At 36.8% G+C, this 21,524-nt stretch overlaps 1 protein-coding gene across 2 annotated transcripts in view; it reads right to left on the minus strand.

Annotated features, from left to right (window-relative positions):
* Positions 1-21,524, minus strand: part of LOC122341793 (protein shisa-9) — a 58,908-nt gene that overhangs the window by 34,534 nt on the left and 2,850 nt on the right. For both annotated transcript variants that reach the window (XM_043235420.1, XM_043235419.1), the window contains exon 2: positions 21,357-21,524. This exon is cut by the window's right edge and continues 1,035 nt beyond it. In XM_043235420.1, coding sequence (XP_043091355.1) covers positions 21,357-21,524 — 168 coding nt within the window. The remainder of the gene's footprint in view (positions 1-21,356) is intronic.

Genomic DNA, 21,524 nt, shown 5'->3' on the forward strand with positions numbered 1-21,524 from the left:
AAGAACTCGTAGGCCTTTACGCTAGACTCCCTTCTAATCAATATAATCACCACCATGATAGAAAAAAAAAAACTCTCAACCAGTTTAGACCAGCTTACAGTGCATTACAGTGACACATTTTTTTAGTCCCAGTTTGACATAGTCTTTTCATTTTCATCAAAGTTTCATTGTCAAATTCGTTATTTGATAATTGTATTGTTATGATAAAAAGATTGTCGTTATAATTATGTCAATATTATAATTACGTCAGTAATTATTTACTACAGGAATGGGGTGTAATTTTATTACATTTTAGCTTATGATAATGTTTAAAAATAAAATACTCGAAGTGGCACACCAATATTTTTCCAGTTATTAAAATAATAATAGGTTTTTCTTTTACTGATTTCAGTGCATTTTAAACACTGTAAAAGCATACAATACAAAGTCAAAACTCTCCTAGCTGAGATGTTAATAGCATATAATGAGTTTAAGTTACTGTGTTGTGAATTAATAATGCTTTTTAATTTTTATAGAAGATTTAGGATATTGCATTATGTTACATTATGTTGTGTGTGAACAGTGTTACGCATTTAGACTAGCATGCAACGGTTCGAAATTTGCCATTTGCTTCAGGTTGTCCAAGCGTAAGACTGCTTATGTTGTATTATTAATCTCGTATAGGATGCTTTTCATCTAATTAACCTGCTGGCAAAGAAGAATGTTTAGTTCTTTCAGCTCAAACTAATTTATTGATATTTAAAATAATTTAGCTATGGTCACGGTGCATGTTTTTACGGGACCCTGTCTCCGCCGCGAAATTTTGATCTCATAATTTATACATTGTTTCTCACAGTTCGGAGTTTGCATCACACAGTTCTGACCTCGTTTCTCAAAATTCTCCTCGCAATTGTGTTTCTGTATTAAAAAATACAAGGTAATTGTCTTTTTTTCTTCCAATTCTGAGTTTATACCTCACAATTCAGATTTTCTGTCGTCTTGGATATGCTGTAAAAATGTTTAAATTGTGAGATGTAAAGTTAGAATTCTGAGAAAAAGGTCAGAAATGTAATAAAAAGAGGCAATTACTGTTTTCATATTTTTTTATTCAGCGGCAGAAACAGGCTTCCATATCCAGTGACGTGAAACTATTTACATTTTTGCAGCTGGCCATTTAAACAGCCACTTTATTAACAATACATTTTGAAGCATCCATAAGATTGAAATACATTTCAGCACAGAGATTTGTTTTCAATCTCGTCATGCATTGGGAATCAGTTAGTTGAAACTTTGAGCTGGTGAGGCAGATGGTTCAGAGTGGCCCGGTTAGCCACAGGGCTAATGCTGCTCCAGTGAGAGAGACTGTATGTGTACGTTTGTGTGTGTGTGTGTGTGGAAATATGTCTGCTTGTGTGTGTTTCTGGTGCATTAGCCATTAGCGATATCACAGTAGGGGAAATATTTGGCCCTGATGTGCCTGACACACTACAAAGAGCCTCAGATATAGTTAGCAGCAAACCAGAGACTGCGTGTGTGCGTCTTTGCACACTAATCTGAGTAAAAGAGACCTTTTAGTCCCCCCCCTCTTTTACTGTTTCAGGAGAAATCATGTGGTTGTGTTCAAGGTTGTCTGCTTGGATATAAAATCATTCAGATGTCAGTGCATGTATCTGTTTTAGTAATCTATTGGCGGGAAGTGAAGATTTGTTGGGTAACGGAAAAGCAATGAAGTTTGACATCCTTCCCCTCCTGACTGATTTTCTGTAGAAAACTCAATAACGCCTGACAGCAGCAGATTCCTCTCTGCTGACTCCTGGAAATTTATAGACCTTCTGCTTATTAACTAAACTTGAGACAAGAGCATTGTGGGGAAATTTAGAAAAATGGACAACCCTCATCATTTCAACCCCCAAAAGGGAAACGTGTTTGTATGTGGGATGTTTTATTGTACATTAATGTGAAAATGTTATTGCTTTGTAAAGTTAGAATAAATATGCAAGCCTTAATGACACAACCAATCACATCTGTGATTTGGTCCTTGACGTTCTTTACATGGAGACACAACAGTTTGTCAAGGTGTTCAGCTGAAAAACACTCTTAAGACACTAGGTCAGGCTATATTAAAGGGGTCATTTGGCGCATATTTTAAGTCGATATGATTCTTTAAGGTTTAAATGAAAAGTCTATAACATTGGTTAAAATTTCTCAATGGTAGTATAAAAAACCCCTTGTCGAATGTGTGTAGATATTTAATTACTCCAGACGCGCGTCAGCCATCTCGTCATTTATAATCAATGAATATTCAAAGATATACAAGTGTATATCCTGAGAGAGGATCACTTGAGCTCTATAGTTGTCCAAAAGTCGTGTCGCCAGAAATCGCCAGCTCTCCATTGAAATGAATAGGATAGTCTCGCTTTGTCGCTGAGTGCGCTTCATAAAAACTTTATCCTCACTTCTTCTGTAGATGAAACTAGATCACGATTGATTTGCGCAAACATAGATGCATTTAAGCAGATTGGAGGATGCTATGTCCATTATTTCATCCAACAATGAAACATCTCAGTTGTTTATTGGAGAGTAAACTATGGAGCAAACAGTGACAGACTGATGACAGCTCACTCGGGGCGGGGCTAAGGTCATGGGAGGGGCCTGTGCAGAACTACATCATTCTGACAGGAATCTCAAAACAGTCTGATTTGAAAAAGGCAATTAAAAAAAAACACTATAGGTCGAATTTTTATCATTTTATCATGTACGCACTCTTCCAACACACATTTGTGTTCAGACAACTCATAAAATTAATTTTACATATGACTCCTTTATCAGTTCTGTCTCTGGGGATGTTAGCGTGTGTAGACATTTTTGTTGGATGGACTGATATAGATCACCTATTAGAAGAGGCGCAGGCATCTCAAACACACATACCCACGCTCAAAGCTCGGCAAACAGCACAAGTCGCCCAAATGTCATGATCATAGGTCTGTTTTCCAGCAGCCTGTCCTCGTCTCTCTGTCTCTGTCTTTCTGCTGTTATCTGCACATGAATGCAGTCGTTTGTAGTCTCTTGTCATTCTTCTTCTAAAAAATGGATCCCTTTCTATCTATGATCCCTCTCTCGAATTATAATGAATCTGACAGCTGCCAAGTACAGTCCCAAAACACAGAAGGAGGTGTATTTATATGTGTGTGTGTGTGTGTGTCTGCCTGTCTGTGTGCGTCAGCAACCAGGGTTTATAAGCACCGCAAACAGCATTCATCTTATTATAATAAAGCAATATTCCTGTTTAGCTGTTTATACAGGTTGAAGCTCCATTGCAGTTATATTCCTATTGGCAGAAATTGCATTAAGCCTGGAAAAGCAATGTGCTGCAAAATTTTTGTTTTCTTTTTTTTTTAATTCTTTATAGTAAAGAATATATTCTTTAATATATTGTTTAACACTTTATAGTAAGGTCCCATTGTTTAACATTGTTGGCTTTACTTTAAGTGAGCAATGCCGTTACCCATGAAATGATAACATTAACTACCTACACATTTTGGTCTTTGTTGTTGTTGCAGTTTACCTGTAGTCTAGAATTTGTGTTTATTCATATGCATACACGTGTGGGCAGACTGTAAAAACAAAACTATTGAACGAAAACATCGCTCACCACTCTGGGAATATGTCGTTTGAATCAAACTTTCATGTAAAATCATTAGAAGTTCAACAAGCTGCATCAGAAAAAACATGGCTTTCTTTCTCTACCTGTGCTCTCTGCCTAAGCGACCACCTGAGTCCAATGAAACAACGTTCTTAAAGGGGCAGCACCCCACAAATACATTTGTTACCATATTTATGAATCTATGTTAACATTATAGTAATACAATACAGTTGTTCAACAAAAAATTATTATTTTAAAAATGTATTAGTAAATCTTGACTCATTACACTTTATTATAAGGTGTCCTTGTTGAAGTGTAATTACACATTTAAGTACTGAGTAAAATTAATTACATGCACTTAACATATTTCATTTAATTATGCATAATTTATTGTTATTATAATAGTAGGCACAAATAACGTGTGCAATTATAATTGTCATTTTATTGCTTTTTAATTAATTAATTAATGTATTTATGTATTTTATTTTATAATTTTGTAACAAAATTTTACAACAGGTAACACTCGTGAACTACTGACTACGACTTTTCCCGCAATAAATTCCTAATTTGCTGCTTATTAATAATTATTAAGGTAGTTGTTAAGTTTAGTTATTGGGTAGAACTAGGGATGTAGAATAAGGTCATAATATGTGCTTGATTACAGGCATAGCCATGAAATAATTGTATTTAATGATTGATAATTAAATATTTTAATGCCTTGCAATTTCAAATCATATAATTTATCATATAATATCTATTTTAAATGTTTTTAATACATGTAGCCTATGTGATGCAAAAAGACCAGAAATACAAAAATACAGAAATACGCAACAGTGTGTGATATCGAGCTTACTAGAAGTTTGTGTTCACATACTGTACTTATTTCAGTCCTTTGTCATCATAAACAGAATGAAGTGTCTTAAAGAGTAGTTCGAATTAGAATGTAATTAACTGAGTTATACTTCTTCCGTATATTATGTTTTTTGTATTCTGACAATGCTGCTTGCAGATTATTCCTTTACTGCGGTCAGATTTACTGCCCATGTAAATCTATCCCATGTATCAGGTTCCTTTATTTCATCTCTCATCATTATCTGAATGAAAACAAAACAAAAGGCTTTCCCCATTCTGCCACACACTCATGCAAATGTCACTGCATGCAAACACACACACATGCACACACACACACACACACAGCACTTTCCAGAACAGATGAGGCTTCAGGGCAAAGCTAAATGACTGACGTCACTGCAATGCATGAAACACACACACAGACACACACCCAGCTTGTGTGAGCATATGCCGCAAAGTAGAGCTTATGTGTAGATATACAATTAAACATGGATGCTAAGTTATCACACTCAGAGAAATACACAAGCAAAGTATGATTCACACCACAGAGCGTAGAGTGTAATATCAAAGAACCCCCAGACCGCGGGGAACAAATCGAGTGTGTTTGTATTTGATGTGATTACGCTCAAGACGCCCCATCACACACTGCTGGGAGTCAAGCACATGTGGTCAGAAATGAAGCGCTTTTAGCCAAATACAGTAGAGTTTTCAGCAGATGTGGCGTACTATAAATAAAACTGTATTTGATGTATGCACGAGGCATGTTGTCAATCGAATGGTAATAGAGCTAGATAAACTTTGATGTCGGTGTGATAAAGTTCGCCTTAAAATGCTTTCAAGGCATGAAAAATGTAAGCATAGAAGAAGCTTTTCTTTAAATAAAAAAATGTTAAAAAGAATTCAGCTATTTTATTTCACTGTGTGTGTGTGTGGTTTATGGGGACTCAAACTGTTTAATGACATGTGTATAACAGAGGTATTGAAATTTGAAAGTGATTAATGAGAACACTGCCAATGTCCCCATAATGGGTTTAAAAAACATACTAAATGGTTATACAGTTTTTATAACATACAGTTTTTACAGTATGAAAACCATTAAACCTGTGGAGAGTCCTAATAGACAACAAATGTGTGTGTGTGTGTGTGTGTGTGTGTGTGTGTGTGTGTGTGTGTGTGTGTGTGTGTGTGTGTGTGTGTGTGGCTGGGTGGATGTGGGTGTTTGTAATATACTGGATGATGTAGAGACAATTTTTTAATTCAGAAGTTGCTAGTAATTTCCACAAATAGTCATACACACATTGTGTTATAACATTATCTCTCTCTCTCTATATATATATATATATATACACACACACACACACACACACTATATATTAGTCCATATCTAAATCAAAGTTGGGTTGAGTCTTTGGATATATACAGTAGGCAGCATTTTAAAAGGATCAAAAAAGTTGTCCTAAGAAAGGAAATTATATTATATATATATATATATATATATATATATATATATATATATATATATATATATATATATATATATATAGATAGATAGATAGATAGATAGATAGAATTTCAATGTTTAAAGGCACAAATACTGATCTACAAGATTTGTAATTTATTTTGTTACTGCTTATTTAATATTAATAAGTAATCAGTGCACTACAGCAATAACAAAAAATGATGTGCTTTATAAATATTTCAAGAATAATTCAAATGAATTACTGCTATTAATAATGTATGCCATTTAGATTTTTCTTTTGCGATCTAAAAGCTCACACATTTATGTATCTGGGACTGTTGATCTAATTGGGGCTCACTTGACAACGGTAATGTAAAAAGTTATTCTCAAAACTCACAATTTCTAATTCATGAAAACAATACACTGAATAAGTTAACATGCAAATGTCGTTCCTTGTTTGGGTGTGTAAATAAACCACACAGTCAATCAGTTAGAGAAAACAAAAGCACAGGCAAACAGCCTGAAGGACTGTGCCGGGTTCGGTGGATTGAAAGAGCCAGAAGGAGTAAAACACCAGATGCATTGCTTTAATGTATAAATATATATACCATAGAGAAATGTATGTTTTTCTCAATTTAATTTCTTATCTGTTTGTTGTTGGAGGTCAAGCATGGCCAGGATGTCTATGAGCTGCGTCTGTACTGAATGCTGATGCAGGGTGGCCGACGACCCACTAACAGTTTGTGGATATCGATGGATCTCTGCTGTGGCATGCAGAATCTCTAAATCTACGTGATGACCTCCTGTGATCACATGACCACATGTCGCTAACACGCTATCGCTGCTCCCGAATGATGACTCGCGCACATACCCTGCATAAATCAAAAGATCACGCGCACTGCATAAAATTAGCATTCATGCCTTTCTCTTTCTCGTTCCCTGTGTTATATGTGATGTTTAGCTGCGCTTAGCCACACCTGTCAGCTCATATCAGGTCTGTAAAGCTGTAATACACTAAAATGCCCTCTGATTCACACTTGCACAGATAAACATTCATAGATGCTATTTGGCTGTGAATTAACACTTTTTGACTGACACTTTAAGTCCTCAAAGTCTCGCCCTCTCACACATTCACAGACAAATAAACGCCAGGGAAATATTGCGTCAACAAGCAAACGCAGACGCAAACGCTCGGCCAAAGCATCAAAGGATATAGTTAAAAATGTAAAATCTTCGCAAGCGTTTAATCTGAGGGAAATCATAAAATAAATGGAGGGAATAGATTATTTTTTTTTTAAAAAGGGAAAAGCAGTAACATTCAAAGTGAGGTATATTAACAGGATATTTTTAATTTCATGCTGACTTTAAAATGCGTTACTTTGTGGTGCTAGCAAACTTCAAAATTCAAGGGAGCAATAGAGTTGCCTCCATTCATAGTGAATATTCAATTGCCAATGCTCTTTTCTCCTATTTTCACAGCTTAGTAACACAGATAACAGTGTTAAATGTAATCTTAAAGGAATAATTCACCCCAAAAATGAAAATGTACTCAGCCTAAGACCATCCAAGGTAAATGGGAACAGATTTGGAGATATTTAGCTTCACTGAATGGGTGCCGTCAGAATGAGAGCAGCTGATAAAGACATTACAGTTGATAAAGTAACCCACACAATTCCAGTCTATCAATTTGAAACTTGCAAAGTGAAGTATTTTTTATCAGCTATTCTCATTCTGACGGCACCCATTCACTGCAGAGGATCCGTTGGTCAACAAGTGATGCAATGCTACATTTCACCAAATACGTTCTGAAATTAAACAATGTCATACATCTTAGAGTACATTTTTAACAAATTGTTACTATCTATTTCTTTAAGCATTCTCAAAATGTATGTTGATTATTAATTACATTATAATTCAAAATAAAATCCACAACAAATTCACTGACAGAATTTAACATTGTTTTGTTTAGCATGTTTTATTCTTAAATAATACAAACAAAATATTATTGAATTTTACCGTCTGCCATTTTTTGGTCATCGGTCATAATATTAACGTAACTATCTGCCGGAATGCTTATATTAGTGCATAAGTTAAATACGAATACTATTTTGTTTTGTCCCTACTCGTACATTTGTTTGAAGCCACTAAAACGTGCAATTACGGTATCCTAAACGCCTCACCTCTTACATGTACACGCACAAGCAAATTCATGTAGCAATCAGAGTAAAGAACAGACTGAAGTTGTACTAGCAAGACGTCGATCCCTAAGGCAAGTCTATCTCGCTCGCTCTCTCACACTCTCTCTCTCAACAGTCTGCCGTCAGATTAATGCAGATTAATGAAGTCTAAAGGCAACTCAAGACGTATTGGCACCCTTCATGAAACTGAGCAAATGGGATCGTTTAAATTAAACAAATACATCACGAGGCATGTTTTGGATTGATTCATGTGAGTCATGTGCTTTTAACACACACTTTACTAAAGCAGTGCAAAACACAAAGGTTTCCTAATTATTGACATTTTTAAAAAAACATTTTCTAAAGCGTCTCCTGAAGAATTAAGCGAGCCGAGTCCACTTAAAGGCGAGTGCGTTTCTTTTAAAAGAACAAAGAGTGCATTCACGCTGTCCTTGGCCTTGAAAGAGGGGACATTCGTGTATTTTTGGTCCATTGAATGAAACAGGGTCTTATTTAATGATAGAGTATGTTTTAGTATATACCTTAGTATGACTACCATTCAGAAATGTGGAGTTATAAGGTTAACGCTTTTATTCAGCAACGATTTCATTAAATGCAAAGAAACGACTAAATAAATGCTTTTCTCTTGAAATCCCTATTCATCGACAGATCCTGGAAGAAAAAAAAAAGATAATGATAAGAAACGTTTCTTGATCAGAATGATTCCTGAAGGATTGTGTGACACTGAAGACTGGAGCAAGGCATTACAGGAATAAATAATAAATAATGGGGCTTTGAAGCCATCCCTATTTATTGTAATAGAATGATAAAAAGTGCAACCAGTAGGACGTTGCAAAAAGACGCTCATACAGGTATGGAAAGACATTTTTTGGGTGGTGAGCTATGGTTAAGAGATGCAAAAACCTCCACATTAAAGAGCTTCATTTCTCCTTCTCTGAGCTTTGCTGAGGTTGCGTTCTGATCTTTCTCATATAGGCGTCCTGTGATCCCGTCCCCCGCGGATCTCCATCAAAGAACTCATTTTCTCTCCTCCAGACCAACTCGTTTTGTTTTATAACGGCACGTTTCATTACGGCCTTATCAGGGAGGAGACGGAGAGACAGATTCACCCACTCAGAGGACGAAACGCTGGGTCATACCTTCTCGCTTTCAAGCGAACAGGTCAGTTTTCATTGATTGCCTGTTTTTAAACTGGGCCAGCGGGAATATTGGGTTTATATACTGCACTTCACTCAAGGGCACGTGCTTTTTATGAATGTGTGTGGCTCTGTGTCCTTCTGTGGTTGCGTCACGTTGATCCTGGCGGCTGCATTGCTATAACTGTGTAAATTGTGTTAATAACTGTAGAGCTGACTGGGCTAAACCGAGCGCTGCATTACATGCCTGCATTACAACACACACACACACACACACACACACACTTTCCTAAGAGATGTCAGAGAGAGGTGAGAAATAAAACGCTGGATTCAGATAAAATCCGTGAGCGATTTGAGAGTATTTACTGAGGGGAGACAGAGCTTTCAGTCTGAACGCACAAGAGATTTGAGAATGTGTGCGCGCAGTGAAATAAAAGTGTTAGGTGAAGGGGTAGAGGGAGAATTCTGGGATATTTTTAAAAGAGAGAGACAGAAGAGGCATACATTTTTAAATAAAGCGAGAATCGATAGGCTGCGAGCGGATTCGGGAATGACTTCAGTTCAATTTAGCTGTGAAAGTAAGCAAACAGCATGAAAAGCTTCATCTTTTTTTTATGTGGTCTCATTGATACTAGCGTGGACTGTATTTGCGGGAGAAGGAGATATTATTCATCAAGTAACAGTTCAAGAATGGCTTTAAATCCCTTTTAAAATCATACGTCTCAACAACCACTCTTTTAAGGGTCTAGATCTTTGTAAGCATTTTAAAGCTTGTGTCCAGCCGGACCAGTTTAATGAGGTTTGTATTATGTGTGACCTTTCTCTTTAACAATGTTCTTCTCATTTGCACTTGATTCTAATTTTAGCCACCTGATGATAAATGTTGATGTGGTTCCCAAATTTCCCATTTCTGTTTATTAAACATCTACGTTGTGATTGTTGTTTCTTAGACTGTGTTAAAGCATTAAAATCTGTCATCATTTACTCACCCTCAAGTTGTTCCAAACCTGTATTAGTTTCTTTCTACTTTTGAACAGTTGACGGTAGCCATTGAATTCTACAGTATGGAGAAAAATGACTATGGAATTCAATGGCTACCATAAACTCTTTGTAAACTTGAGGGTGATTAAATGATGACAGAATTGTAATTTCAAGTGTCACTTTAGAAATCATTTTAATCCTCTAAATTTTAATGCTTTTTCTTTTATTTAGTTATACATTTTTGATGAATATAAAGCGCAAAATAAAAGCATTTTTAGACAATTTAATGCATTTGGATGAATAAAACGTAATATTCTTTTTAAAAACATCTTGAACAAGATATATTTATATGGAAAGACACTCCACATTAAGCAGAACGTTGCTTCTGTGTGTATCTTTGCTTGTGATGTGGGCCGTTCAGCCAGAGGTAAGCAGTAAATGAAATTTTGTGCAAGCAATTTAATCCTAAATCAAGTTAATCGGCTCCACTGTCTGAAAACCAACAGCCATTTGCAGCGCGGCCGCGGAGAGAATTCCAAACACATCCACAATGGACATGTGGTTTGAGCCGAGCACTTCAATTTGGGTCAGCTGTACTCGAGCTAATGTGCTTGTGAAAGAAACACAGAAGGGTTTTCGCTCTGGGTACTGGAAGACCAGAATGTTGTTAGAACAGGTTCAGTGAACTGAACGGCTGTGTGTGATGTGGGGTTAAAGAGAGAAAATAAATCCAGGGAACGCACACATTTATCACTCCCTTATGAGGATGAATGCGTCACGTAGGTATTTAATCCACTTGAAAAAAAAAAAAAAAACACTGTCTCACACACGCCGGCTGACTTAACTGGTGCACACACCGCAGTCCGCGACGGTGCAATTAGGGGGAAATGATGAACCGCTGACACCTTTGCTGAATGAAGGTTTATAAAAACATCAATCCTCCACCACTGCACCAACTGGCACACCAACCGCCCTCCTCTCTGGAGCAAGAGAAAACCCTACACCGCCTCCAAGATGAATGACCTGAACCTCCAGGTGGACCTGCACCTCCTTCTGTAAAGGTCAGACTGCACCTGCATGCTTCACAGAGGAGATATAAAGAATCCTGCGGGGGCTAATGGTTGTTCATAACAAAACTAAAAATATGTTATTTTTAGACTTTTCAGTTTTCATCATTTTTCATATGTTTTGCATTATTTTTGTATGATTTGATATTAGTTTAATGAATTAGTTTATTCCCATTTAGCTGTCATTTATTTTTATTTCTGTTTCATTTTTAGCATTTTCTAAGCAAGCTTTCGGTAATTTTAGCCGTTTCAGTTCAGTTTTCAATTCCAGTTGTAATTTAAATGTACGTTTTTGTTTCATTCCAGCTGCAAGTAGGTTACAGATAACTAGCCAACTGCTCAGGCAATTGAGTATTATTTTTTCGCTTTAATTATTGTGATTACTGTATGCATCAGACGGATTTCTCTTTTCAGCATTGTTTTTGAGGCAGTGCATCAAGTGAAAATAGAACGCGTTCAATACCCCATTTTGCTCAAAAGAATGATCCTTCATTCCTTGATTCTGCTAGATTCATCAGTCAAACAAACAATATACTGTACATTTTCCCCTCTCTCTGCCCCTTCTCAAACCGGGCCCTTGCTTCGCTCACTCGTCTACCTCCCTCATCTTCCCATCGACTGTAGATGTCTCCAGCGTGTGTAGCTTGATTGACAGGACAGAGATCAAGATAAATATCTGTACAATCCCTACCCTACACCCCCTGGTCTCAATCAGGTCCTCTCTTTTGCGCTCGGCCTTGACAATCCCCCACACCCCATCCCACCATCCCCCCTGGAACAAGTCCGTTCAGGATGACTGAGCAGCGCTGAGCCTCCGAAATGAGGGATGAGACATGGAAAGGGAAAGAATCGTTCCTCCCGCAGGGCTTCAGCTCTGAGCAGCTCATTGGTGATACTTATCACTGCACTGTTTTGTGTTTTCGCTGTCTCTTTTTATGTGGGATTAACAGGAACCATGCAGAAGTAATTCAGGATCAAGGTGAGAGAGAGGGAGGGAGGGAGAAAGAGAAGGTAAAGTACTCAATTGCTGCAACAAATTGCAAATTAGCCATTGACTTTCCATCAATGTGATTAAGACACAAGCACATGCACAAACAAAACAACTCACTGTGAGGGCCGAAACACACGTGCGCCATTTTACATTTCAAAAATGACTTGTTTTCGACAGCAAATAAAGAATTTCTCGTGAGCTGAGCAAACGAAGCCATTTGTTTCAGCAACAAGCAGTTTTTAGTCACACCGAAAGTATAATTACTGAACAGCACCAAATCAGAACATCCTTAATGTTCAGAATACAATTATGTGGAGCAGAAAACCAAAGAGATTCCACTGGATGACATGCATTTCTTATCATAATTAACAATTTAAACTGGATCTGAGCGTATTTTTGTGTAACCTAGTCTTGTCATGTTGCAGCTGATGAAAATGTTTCCAAAGTTTGGGAATTAAGTCACAGCTATGCCAAAATATCGAAATGTCTGTGAATAGTGACAAACTCGTATTTTTATTTTCTCTGTTAACATCAAATATTTGCTCAGAATAAATGGTTAAAAACTATTGAAGCATGTAAACATTAAAACTAAGATTAAAATACAACTTTGACTAATAAATACATATATATAAATATAAATATAAATATATAAATATACAAACCAGTTTATGTGTTTTTGACACAACTTTTTAACTGTGTATCCCAAACCTAAACTAAATATTAAGTTGCAGTCATGGCTGGTTTGGACAAAAATTAATAAACAAACAAAATGGCTTGTTATGTTATGGCGTTGCACCTGGTTATGACACTATGTAATAAATTTTTTACTGGCTTGCCAATGGCAAATGCAATGTTTTATTTCCTTAAAACATGGCGTACAGCAATTCAACCTCCCCTTCAGCCTTTGATCCTTCTGTCTGTTTTGTTTCTGTGTCTGTGATGAAGTTCATAAGTGGCCTGAGGAAGTTGTGAATGAATATTTATGAGGTAACATACATACAGATTAATACATCCCTCACAAACTAGCAGTTCGATTAGTTTTTCTATGAATCCACATAAATGCATACTTGAAGCCACATATACGTAGAATCCCTCAAAACTTCTCCCTACTTTCTCAAGTGTTTTAAAGCATCATACATGTAGCATGGTACTCTCATTAAGGCTGTTCAAAAAATGTAGGATATTCACAGAGATGGCAATCCCAGAAGGCCCTGGAAGATGGCAGAAAACTTGGGTTTACTGACTTTAGCAGCTAAGCTACATGCTAACGTCAAACTCTATTATACTGCAACATTTAAGAGCTCCTCATTTGAAAATGAGAAGCAGATGAAGGCATTCAAATTCTATATAAAATCCATTAGTTGTGTTTTTATTTGTTTGAGTAAAGCAGCATACGTTCAAGTGTGTGTGTGTGTTAAATTTGCTGTTCATTAGCTATATTACGAGGGTGGGAAATGAGATGCGTTTAAGTGATGTCACAAACTGTGCCCGGGGTGTATTCAATATCACCCCACGTTATGTAATGCTGTAAAATGGTTGTGTGTGTGTTGCGTGTGTGTTACCATTAAACAGTTGGGGACCACAAATACGCTCTGTGTGTGGTGGAAGCCAAGAACAGTACACACGCACACACACCACAGGCATCTACAGCTTTTAAACTGAAGTCAGCATGGCTCAGTGTGTCCATTTCACGTGTACTGTGTGCACGAAAAGGAGATTTACATTTTGAGGCCAAATTGTTTTACAGTGTGCAGGTGCAAAAGCCTCCTGAATCAGATCACATGCTTGTTTGTTTTTGTCCAGATTTTTTTTTTTACTGAATGAAAAGAAATGTCAGAAACATTTTCATTGTTTACTCTAAAGTCATTCCAAACCTGTATTCCAAAAATAAGTATGTTTAATTATATTAAATATACTGGCCACTGTTATACGTTCTCCATGAATGGGAAAGGTCGAAATGAAAAAAAAGCATCATATTTGTACAAGATATTCCAAGCCTTGGATTTAGACATACACGAACCAAAGTCATTGGGCACCAGTGGCATTACATGTCATCGTACAATATGTGTTGTTCTTACAGTATGACTTTTGTAGTCCATTTGTAGTCTAATATAATTTGTAGACTAATATGTTTGGATGTTTCTCACATAATCACCTACTTACTGACATAGTAAACTTGCTTGTTAGCTCACCTGGTACAATGTTCTGCTTGTATAAAACAAGCTATAAAGTAACAGTTGCTTCGGAAAATGCATTTGTATCTCAGCTCAGCTTTTGTAAAACCCTATTGCTTAAAGGTTTCGGTTTGAGTTTTAGTGTAGGTATTACTTTGGCGTTAACTTTTTAGCGCTGATCCGTTACATTTCATTGCTGAATGCAATATGCAATAACTAATGTAATGAATCACTGCCAGATTCAGTTTCCACTGACTGGATGCTTTGCTTTGCTTTGCTTTGCTTTGCTTTACTGCATGCAAAAACAACACAATATAAATTTACGGAAATGTCACCACTGGCATGTTTTTTCCCAGTGAGCCTGAGTTGCTCAGCCCCCGTTTACTTTCATTATATAGAAAAGAGTAGCCAGGATGTTTTTTTTAATGCTGGAATAAAACAACATGAGGGTAAGTACACAATGACACAATTTTTATTTTTGGCTGAACTGTCCCTTTTAGTAATGTCTTATTGCCGTTAGACTAGTTTGCCTTCTGACATCATTTTTTGATGTCGCCCCTGCAAAATACATCATTTTTTTGCTTTTAGCCTTTTACTCTTCGTGGTATTTAAGCAAAATGAAATCTCGGGCAGAGCAGTATCCTGCGGTGAAGCTCTGTAATCGGTGTCTAATCCATCCGTAGTGGCAGCATCCGTCACTGACATCTTTGCTCTTGAGCTAAGGGAGGCAGTTTCCTAGAGGAATTGTAACAATCATGGGCGCAATGGTCCATTTAGTAGCTTTACAAGACAGTCACCTTTATAGCTGAAGCGATGTCCGTCCGTGTGTAACGTGCAGTTCGGCTTCTTCACCGAGGCACTGATAGACAGGTACATGCAGTGAAACTGCTAATCTCAAAGGGCTCTGATAGCTGAGCCTCGAGCTGCCAAAAGCCCTCTGAGCCCTCTCAATCTTCAGTGAAGCGGAACAGGACGTGTGTGTGTGTGTGTGTGTGAACATGCGTATCTGTCCATGTGATGGGCAATTGGTGTGTCAAAGGGGCTGAAGTGAGGTTAGGGGGTGCAGTTTTTAATGATAGATACACTCAATAAAAGTGACAGGAAATTATGAGTAGATGAGACTTTCCCATTTTCTGTCACCCGCATGAGCACCATGGCTCAAGGTGTCCAAGCATGCAGAGAAACAGGCAGGTCACGTCTTTAACCAACAGGACGCTCTGCCAAGAAGCAGTACAGGAGACTGGGGCTAGTTGTCCCACTTTTTACTCTGCTGAAGATTTCTTAGTATAGGTTTATATTTCAGAGTCAATTAAAAAAATAATAATAATAAAACTGAACATTTGTATTGGAACATTTGGGGAAAAAATACATATAGATCAATGAACACATGACAACCTATAGTGGAGAAAGTGGTCAAACAGAAGCTTTTTAAAGTGGCAATGCTAATAGGCTATTTAATATTTTCTAAGCAAAATTATTAAGCACCCAAAATATCTAAACAGTTTAGCAAGCAAATATTGTAAAATTACAACTTGATTCAAAAAAATGACATACCTGACATATGGAAAATGCCTTGACAGTTAATTAAAAGTAAACTAAAATGCTTCAATACTGCATAATATTATTTATTATTATTGTTTTTATTAATATTTTGAATTAGCTTTGAATTTTAATTATTTATTGTTTGTTTTTTGTTTGTTGTGTGCTTTGTCTTGTTATATATACAGTATATATATTACTACTAATGTTTTAGCATTTTTCTACTTTCTTACATACTTAAACTTATTTCATTTCTTTAAATATATTTTTAATATTTTATATTTATATGTATTCGTTTTTTTAGTTTTTCCTCCAATATTTAGATGTGAATTATTAATAGAATTAATGGTATTTGTTAAGCTTTATCACCTTCAATTGATACTCAACAGCTAGTAAACATTGTGATAGTAAAATTTTTTGTTTTAAAATCACTTTACAGTAGAAACAACACACAAAGTCACTATTTAAACAGAAAACACACATTTGTGTAATTGGACCTTTGACTCAAAATCTTGAGATATAGTGCTTCTGACAACTTCCTTGCGTGACAACAAGCCCCCAGGTCTCCTCTATATATAGGTCTATATATTTTCTTCCTTTAGAAATGCTTTCAAAGACAGACAATGACTAATCAAACCATGTTCTCCAACAGGAAACAATATCACAATGACACTGATGAGGCTGTGCCACAGTTAATTGGGAAGCTAATTACTGGTAAAGACAACATTGTTCACCATTAAGCGTATGCAGTGAGCTGGATTTCAAAATCGTATCATTGCAATAACCCACTTGCTAGTGTTAACATGCTAACAATAAGTCCAACTAGGAGAAACGTTACCAAACATAGCATTTTATGCTAACAATTAACCTGCCCGAGACGATAGTTTTACACCAGCAAATAACGCAAGTTAATGTGATACTGGTTAGCAACATGCATTAGCACATTATGGAGAGATAGAAGGTTTATTGTAGACCTACAAAAACACAACTGTGTTTACTAGAAAGTTCATAAAAAGGTAAAGAAACGTATTAGCATATGCATGATTTGTTGTTGAAATTTAGGAGTGGGCAGTAATTAAGAAACTCCTCAGAGGTGGAAATATGTTTTTAGCATTTCCGATAATTAAGGAATAAAGGATTCGGTATTTTATTTATAAATATTCCAGTATTTTAACTATTCATTTTAACGCTCATTTCAGCTTTTGTGAGGAAGTAAATATGTGGCAATTTCTCTTCTTTTTGTTTTGTCTTGCTTTTTTTGCCCCTCAAGATTCATTTCTTTCTCATTACACTGCCAAATGTGTCAAGAGTCATTCTGCATCAGTTCTCATCATTTCTGCCTATTCTTTCCTTCCGAAAAGCTGTGAAAAACACCCGGGAGTCTTTGACCTGTGGGTAAGTGAAGTGCAGCAGGTTTCAGTGTATTCATGAGGTTTGTAAAGAAGGACCTGTGAGACGTCTCCTGCTGTTTTTTTGCCTTGGTGGACTCACTGTGGAGCTCAGTTTGTTTGTCTAGCGCATTAATAGTTCCAGGGCCAGCTTTGGGAATCAGCTCTATCAGAAGTCGTAATGCATTTTTAATGGGGCACCACTGTATTCTGTGGGCCCTGTCTGCTGGCCAGTAAAGCCGAATATAGACTGCCAAACAAACTCTATGAAATCAGAGAAAGAGAACTCTGTGGTGAGGTTTATCTGTAAAATAAACCACAAGCTCCTCAAATGCACACATACATGTGTACAAATGCATACATAGACACCGTTAAGCCCAATACATCATTTTAAAATGGAACACTTTATTTTGCATAAGTGGGATTTTTTATAAGTATCATATTTGATGCATCAAGTTTTTTTATGGCTCATATCAGAAAATATGAAGGTCACACTCAAGAACGAAAAAGTTTGGAGGCCTGAACTAGGCAGAAATATGCAATTTGGTGCAGCTGCTGAAATTTATATGCCCAAAAAACAAGATAAAATTCTGATAGCTTGTAATAAATTAGATTTAAAGCAGACTAAATACATAAAATGCATTTAAACTTAAGTTGTTGCTCTTAGTAAGACATCATAAAATGTCTTACTAAGATGATATTTAAAGGTATAGTTCACTCGAAAAAAAAATTGTCATGAATTACTCATATTGTTTCAAATCGGTTTCTTTTGTATGCTAAACATAAAAGAAGATATTTTGAAGAATGCTAGTAAACAGTTCATGGGCCCCATTGACTTTTTCTATCCCTGCCGTGGAAGTCAGAGGGACTAACAACTGTTTGGTTGTTAATAATTCTTCAAAATATATTATTTGAATTATTTTAGAATTCCACAAAAACCTAATTCACATTTTAATGATTTGTATCAAAATGATGTATGGATAACCACGTAAAAATGCATGTAAGTTGCTTCATCTGTTGCTCAGGAAATTTTACCTTTGTCAGATTGCATAGCTACTTTCAATATTGAGGAAGATGAACTGGACAAATTTTAACCACTTTCTACGACATGGTGGAAAATGGATTTTGACCAGGATATGAAGGCTGAAGGTGAACTTCATCTCTGGGATCATAGCAACATAGCCCACTGATTTTTTCAAATTGACAAATATTTGCTATTATTTCTAACTCCTGGCAACCTGATGCATGTATTAGAAAGCAGGGATCTTGGTGTTTACTGAGGACACGCTCATTAAAAACTTTATGAGTTACGAGTTTCTGCCCTTACTTTTGTCCTTCGTGTGCTCTTGCTTTTCTCCCAGCCTCTCAATGTGAATCTTTATTTGCATGTTCACACATTTTAGACATTAAAAAAACATTACGGAGCCACTTCCATTATTGCTTGGATGATCGTGTAATAGAGGCACTCAGCACGGATGTACAATGTTTACTTCGAAAGCACACAAATGCTCTCTCAAAGACTCTCTGGCTCTCCGTTTACTAACTTTGTCTTAGTAAAACTTGGCATGTCTGACCAAGAGACTTGTCAAGCATGCACATAAAAATAATGCAAGTAGAAAGCAGAGCTTTCGCACAGTCCAGCCATCACTTCAGCAGTGGTGAAAAAGCATCATTTTATGCTGAACTGAAGTGATTTTACACTTGAAAAACAAACCCACACCAGCAAACGCACTCAAACACGATACGCCCTTCAAATGCACCAAAGCTAATTATTAAAGGTCAGATTATGCATAAAAACATAAAACCTGAACGTCTCAAGTCAGCACGGTTGGTTTGCTCACATGCATTCGTACACTCAAGTGAAGCACATCATTTCGGTTTCTAGACATTTCACCAGTCATTAGTCAGTGTTCTGACCATGTGATTTTATAAGGTCAGTGGCATAGGATGGGTTTTGTGTATGTGTGTGCGAGCACGTTGGTCTGTATACTGGCCCATGTTTGTGTTGGATGAATCCAGTCATGTTGGCCTCATTGGATTTCTCAGAGCTGGTCAATAGAATCCCTCTCTTTCTCTCCTCAATGTGCCTCTGTATTTTGTCCCAACAGACGCTGGATATGTTTAGTTGCACCATTATGACACACACTTTATTCACTACTTTTGGCACCCATTTATCGAGCCTCATTAAGCTTTGCTATGATAAATCGTGTTAAATTAACAAGCTGGCTACACACTTCACTTGCTTGCCCTTCTAACACTGCCTTTGTCATTGAGCGCATCTCACACACACACATCTTACTTCTTTACCAACAGAAACTCTTACAAAATTTAAACGCATCTCTGCCGTGTGACTTTTTTTATTCCGTCGCAAGGCGTAAGAGATTTGTTTTTAACCACTCGCTAAAATCAGCAGACGATGGATAATCTATCATTTGTTCTCTCTCGCGAGCGCGTTCTATCTCGGGCATGGCATGCTTCCAGCCCTTATCAATAGCCCTCATTAAATCATGGTGGTGTCTGTCTGCCATGCCACATTACGGATGAGAGACAGATAGCTGGACTGACATCCCACTCTTCCCACCCCGGAGGACAGCGCTACGCTTCCCCGTGCTGAAAAGAGACCAAAGTGTCAACTTTATTTACATTATGATGGTGTTGAGTGCATTAAAACAGTTTTTTTCTTTTTCTTTCTCACAAACGTCATACAGTCAAAACACATAATAGAGGAGTACAAAAATATAAATGTTTCATTGAGCTTCTTCTTTTGAACCGATCACAGTTAGTACTGTACAGCGCCACTCAAACAAAAGCTGAGCTCTGAGAAATCAACATGAATGTATGATCTTTGAAATACTGCAGGGAGCCTGAAACCACACTGAAAAACTGAAAACTAATTTAAAAGCTAGAAAAGTTTTGCAATGTGTAAACATGGACTAATCAAATAAGCAAATTTGTGACACTGATTCTTTGTGCAGACAGTTAGATGTTCTTTCTTTCACAGCACAAATATGCTCTTAGGGTTGTCTTAGGTTATGCTAGAGAGCAACTAGTGGAATTTGTACAGCTTATATTAACGAAAAATATACTAAGATATTTTTTCCACTTGTTATTCTAGCAATATAGTCTGGAAGAAAATAGTATCTTTTTCAGTCAGATGTTTGGTCTCCACTGTATTGTTTGTTGATTCTTTGAAACACCTTAATATAATACAAAGTTCTATAAGAGGTTCTAAAGAAAACTACTTAAGGTTCAAAAACTAGCGTTATGATTTCTGTTTAAAATAAAAGGCCTTAATGGTATATCATACAGGTTCTTCAGATTCTACATTTTGGTTTCTTGGATCTTCAAAGCTTACATAAATACCTTATGTTGTTTTCCAAAGAATAATCATTCCACATGAAGGTTTTCACAGCAATACCATAGAAGATCCATTCTGAGTTTCCCAAAGAAAATGTAAATTTATAGTTCCTAAAACAACCTTTTTTTTCTCAGCGTGAGGAATCTGAAATGATCTGAAGAACCTCCTGCATGCCAACAAGAAACAGCTCAAACCAAATAAAAGTAAAGAATTTCTGATTTTAAGAACGAAGAGGCCAAAAAAAATCTGAGGAGCTCAAAATGGTTCTCCTATGTTTGTACAGAGCATGTCTGCAATTACACACAAACAAATAGTGACTTTGGTCTAAGTCTCCTAACTTGTGTTTCCAATTTCCGAAGAAATCATAAACAGTGCTCAGCTTTGCAAAGATGCAAAAGTCTACAATAAAAGGTCAGAGATTTTAATGTACCATGATGAACTGGTTTGGTCTCTACAGTTTTCAGTGAGAAATCTCATGAGAAATTGTAAGAAGCAAGGTCTAACGCAAAGCTGATACTTAAACGAGACATCTCTGAGAATCTAATTAACAAGTGACCTCTAAGCAATGAATTCATCCTGACACCCACTCACCTGGAGTTTGTCATGTCCGTCTGTCCTCCTTGACTTTTTTCCAGGCCCAGTTTGGTGAAGATCCCAACCAGCACCATGATGGCCACCACTCCACATATTATGTAGACAATCATATGAGTGCGGTCTCTATCCGGTTCCTCCTGGACGTCGGTCACCGGAGCCGCCGGC

The sequence above is a fragment of the Puntigrus tetrazona genome, chromosome 3, assembly GCF_018831695.1.
Source record: "Puntigrus tetrazona isolate hp1 chromosome 3, ASM1883169v1, whole genome shotgun sequence".
In the NCBI taxonomy this organism is placed as follows: domain Eukaryota; kingdom Metazoa; phylum Chordata; class Actinopteri; order Cypriniformes; family Cyprinidae; genus Puntigrus; species Puntigrus tetrazona.